The sequence below is a fragment of the Plasmopara halstedii genome (genome assembly GCF_900000015.1).
Source record: "Plasmopara halstedii genome assembly, contig: Scaffold_555, whole genome shotgun sequence".
Taxonomy (NCBI): domain Eukaryota; phylum Oomycota; class Peronosporomycetes; order Peronosporales; family Peronosporaceae; genus Plasmopara; species Plasmopara halstedii.
Genome location: NW_020187475.1, coordinates 850,712 through 855,425, shown reverse-complemented (window position 1 = coordinate 855,425; position 4,714 = coordinate 850,712). Strand labels below are relative to the sequence as shown.

The following is a 4,714-nucleotide window of genomic DNA, read 5'->3' as shown; positions in this document are numbered from 1 at the left end:
ATCTCGGTATAAACCGTCATTTCCTGTACATCAATTCAGGCTCGCCTCTATTGCGCCTATAATGTTTTTATAATGTTTTTACAATCAACAAGTATAGATTCTAGAGCACTAATCAACGGAAACACTGGTAGGCATTTGTTGGCATGCCGTCGGCAGTAGACGCGACGTTTGCTGATCATCATGAAGATGGTACTTTGTCAGAGCGGTTTCCTTAGTACTTAACTATGCTGATTAGGTTATGCGCAATAAGATTCTTAAGGTGTCAATAAAAGTTGAAAGCAATTACATTAGGATTATCGCGGGCGCCACAAGAAATAGTGCCGATAAATACTCTTGAAGAGTGCAGATATATAGTTTCTCAAATAGTTGAGCGTGACATTTAAGAAAGTCATCTGTTACGTCGAAACACGATAGACACACGAATCCAAAGTTGCGCTACGATGTTCTACAGAATATTTGGTCGCGCGTAGACAACAAACTTCTATTGTTTGGCTCATTGTTACAAATTTAAAATCGCTATGCTCCATGATAGCATACATCATTTCTGACGCTGCATGCCGCAAGATGAACGCGAAGACACTGATGACTAAACCCAGCAGTCTGTGATGATTTTTAGTGATGTACTGACATTGAATTTCTAGAGATGCACTACCATATTTTCACATAGTAAATAGTTACATGGTGCTTTAGGCATTTCAAGCTTTTGAAGTGATAAGCCGAGAAGATTTGTTTGTGGAAAAAACAATTCAATGGGTACAGTTTTAACTGACGTACTGGGAATAATTATACATTTTATCAACGGATTCTTTGATTGGCTGTAAAGTCTACTCATGCAATCGAGCCAGATCGGTAGTTTGTTACCTTCGATCAACATTTGTAAACATTCTAGTATTCCTACAGTGTTTTTGCTGATAACTGTTAATGCCTTCCTGCCCCACAATCTCGACACCACTACTTCTCACAAATGACAGACTGACTGCGTGAACCGTTGTGCATTGCGAAACCGCTATATCTTGCTTCTTTATATGGTTCTTAGTAAAAATATTTTATTGGCCAACGCCAACTGGATGTTTCAACGCCACTTCAGCTACATTCAAACTATTATAATACGTCAAGTGCGACCACAAGCTCTGCGACGAGGGCTTTGAAGCTGTCAAATTTCGTAAATTTATTTACTACTGCCACTAACGGATTTGTATACGTGGTTGATAGTAAAACTTAAACTAGGAGTCTATTGTTGTTGTTTTAGCACTCGTACGGTCATTGTGCAGGTCAGACTCTGAGACTCCGAACAACCTCAGAGCTGAAAAACCTTAAACCTTACCCTTTTTATCTGCAATTTGGATGGAATAAAACCCCCACAACCATCTTTGTCCGCAAAGTGAGATTAGAGCGAGATATCAAAACGGAATACCGAAAGGAAGAGAGCTATCTGTGAAGTCAATTGAGAATGTGTCGACCAATTGAGTCGCGCGATTCGCTCGGTGGCATGGGCCCAGCCGCCGCGTTTTTTGCGGGCCTTCAGGGAAGCAGTGATTGTATGAACAATCAAAAACCCAAAATGATGGGTCACGCGCCAGCCTGGTCCACCAGAGGGGACGTGGTCTTTGGTGCTGACCATATGCACATGCTTAGTATGGCGGCATCGCCTCCGGCACTGCCCTCTGTGTCGATTCCAAAAAACGACATGCCGACCGTGCCATGGGGCATGGACACTTCGACGAACAATCTGCTAGATATGGGCCTACCCCCACACTCGTACGCGCCCGCCCCGATTCCTTTCGAGGTCAAATCCGAGACCGCTGTCTCGCAACAGAACTTTGATGTTCAGGAGCTGCAAGAATTATTGGATTTATCGACACCGGACGACCCCAAGATTGCCAAATCCAACTACGTGAATCTGGATGAGGGCTTTGACGGGACGGAGATGTCGATTTTGTACAGCTTTTTGGTGGATGCTCCCGAAGATAAGTCGGAGAAGACTCTCGAGATCAATGACGGTATTTTAAACTTGAATGTGCTCTCGGGTTTTTCCGTCGAAGGTGTTTTGGAGTCTCTCGAGCCCGATTACAACGAAATGGTGACTTCGGATCGCTCTGAACCGCACATAACGAGGTTGAAGACTGGAGCCAAGCGCGTTGAGGTCAAGAGCCGTCGTTTATGCAAAAGTGAAGGTTGTTTAAAGCGCTCTCGCTCTAATGGCCTATGTATCTCACACGGTGGTGGTCGTCGATGTGCTGTCGATGGATGTGGCAAGAGCTCGCAAGGCGGCAATTTGTGCATTCGCCATGGTGGTGGAAAGCGTTGCAGCCATGAAGGCTGCGATAAGGCCGCCCAGTCGAATTTTCTTTGTAAGGCTCACGGCGGTGGCCCGCGCTGCCTGTATAGTGGCTGTTCGCGTAGCTCTCAAGGTGGTGGCTTTTGCCGGTCACACGGCGGTGGCAAGCGCTGCATGTTTGATGGCTGCGACAAGGGTACGCAGCGTGGTGATTACTGTGCTCTCCATGGCGGGTCTCGCCTATGTGAGGTACCAGGTTGTATGCGTAATGATCGTGGTGGAGGCCTATGTGCTACGCACGGTGGTGGTAAGCGCTGCACCGTCGATGGATGTGTTAAACCATGTCGGCGCAAAGATTTGTGCTCTGCACATTTGCGCCAGGTGGATGCTACAGCTTTTTAGAGGAGCTGATAGCGGACGTTGTTTTGCCATACGGAGGAAGTGCTGACGACCATATTGGTGGGACGATCAAATGGAGAAGGAAGGAGATTGACTGAGATAGGGAAGCTGATGGGTTATGTTGCGTTGGCATCTTTTGCTGCTTTGTGACACTTGACTATCAATGCAAGCGTGACATGTACGTATGTTTTCTTCTTGTTGAGGAAGGATTGTTTCGGGGGACTGTTTTGGATGACTGGTTGATAACTGGGATGCACACTACAGTTAGTTGAAGTGACTCTTTTTTCTTTGGAGAGAAGCGTCTACTGACGTCTGCAAAGGTGGCTTTGTAAATTCTTATGTTGTTTAATAGGCTTGGTAATTGCGTAGTGCCTCTCCTCGAAAAAAGGTCAAGATTTGTCAAAAGACTAAGTTTGGCTGTTTCGCTGTAAAATTTGGCTTGGTAGGTAATGGTACAAGTCAGTTGGTTGCTCGACCTGCCAACAATCTCGTCCACCAGCTATTTTATTTACCGCGAGGAAGTATAGGTTTACCGCAAAGTTATGTAGAAGGACGATCACCAAACACAGAAATTTTGGTTAAGCCGTTTGTAATTTGTCTTGGAGACTCTTAATTATAAATATGTGACTTAATCTAGCTTAGTGCCATATGATTTGCGACACGATTTTGTCTGACTTCTACACGGCCACATGTTATGTCATTTAACAGTATTGCTTGCAAAATGGATCAAACGGTGATCAGGGTAGCAGCGCGCTGATGACAGGTGGAGATCGGTCGAGGTTGATGCATGGCCTTCTTGTCTAGTGACTTAAACGACGCGACGACCCACTGTTAGACGACAGACCTTACATGGCTATGCATTCTATTCATGCGAGGTACATTTTGTCATGAAGCTAAGTATCCAAAAAAATGAGATATCTTGGAGATGATTTCTCATTCCCGTGAATTACCACCATCTTTTGAGACTTAAAAAAAGTTTTTTGTATTCCTAGCTCTACTAAGATAATCGATTTTGTATCATGTTGCATTGTTTTGTAGCAGCTTACAAAGAGTCTCATAGATTGTGCCTCTATGATGTTAGCAATTTGTTTGTCATCGGCATTATAAGAGCTTTTTTGACCAAATACCCATTGAACTGACTCGATCTATGTGCTTATGATCACATGGCGTATGCCTACAGCGCCGGATCTGTAATGCTTTTGAGAGTAAGGGAGATGCAGCACTCATAATAGTACAAAATGTAAAGGTTATACATTTTGTGCTTCGTCTACTCACATAAGTCACAATGGAATTATAACTATACTCACTACACATTCTCGATTGTATGAGTCCAAGAGCTATCATCCATGCAGTTACCGCATCAGCTCGAACCTTTCTCTAGTCTCTTCCCATCGCTTTGTTCTTTAAAAGAACAATAAATCCTCGGATCTGTCATGACTCCTAACCCAAGCATCAGGTGCCGAATCTTGTGATGATGACCATAGAGGTGTTATTCTAGGCCTTTGGTTTTCTTTTTGCGCTGCTCCGGGCAGCCCCGCAGTTCCGCTGAATATTCAATGCACTGTTTCGTACTCAGAATCATCGAGCGCATCTTGCGTCACAACATCAAGAGAAGTAAGCCTTCTGTCTGACGACGAAAAGAATATTTTGCAATGCTTCTTCAGCTTGCTCCATTCTATTTGGAGAAATTGAGAAACACTGACACACTTAGTAAACGTTTATTACAGCCTGGTTCTATGGCGAAAATGTTTGCCGCCATAGTACCGCGAAATTTTCGTACTCTCGATCTTCCAGCCAACCCAGAAGCCACTTCACTTTGATCTGTACTATGTCCGCGCGGGTGACGTTAAAGTGTAGTCAATCGCAAAACCATATTAATTGCTTGATGTGAGTACGCTATTAGCTCGCGTTCCCCATGGACAAATCCTTTACGGTCTCCCTTCGTCGTCCGTAGTACTCTCACTCTGGTACCTCTGAGTCGTCTTCCGTAGTACTCTTCTCTGGGTCGTCTTCCGTAGTATAAACATTTAACACCTT

At 44.4% G+C, this 4,714-nt stretch overlaps 1 protein-coding gene across 1 annotated transcript; it reads left to right on the top strand.

Annotated features, from left to right (window-relative positions):
- Positions 1–1,450: 1,450 nt before the first annotated feature.
- On the top strand, positions 1,451–2,680 carry PHALS_11699 (uncharacterized protein; the record flags this gene model as incomplete). The annotated part of the gene is made up of 1 exon (XM_024727107.1): positions 1,451–2,680. One exon carries the CDS (start codon positions 1,451–1,453, stop codon positions 2,678–2,680), a length of 1,230 nt encoding a protein of 409 aa, XP_024577717.1.
- Between the last annotated feature and the right edge of the window lie 2,034 nt (positions 2,681–4,714).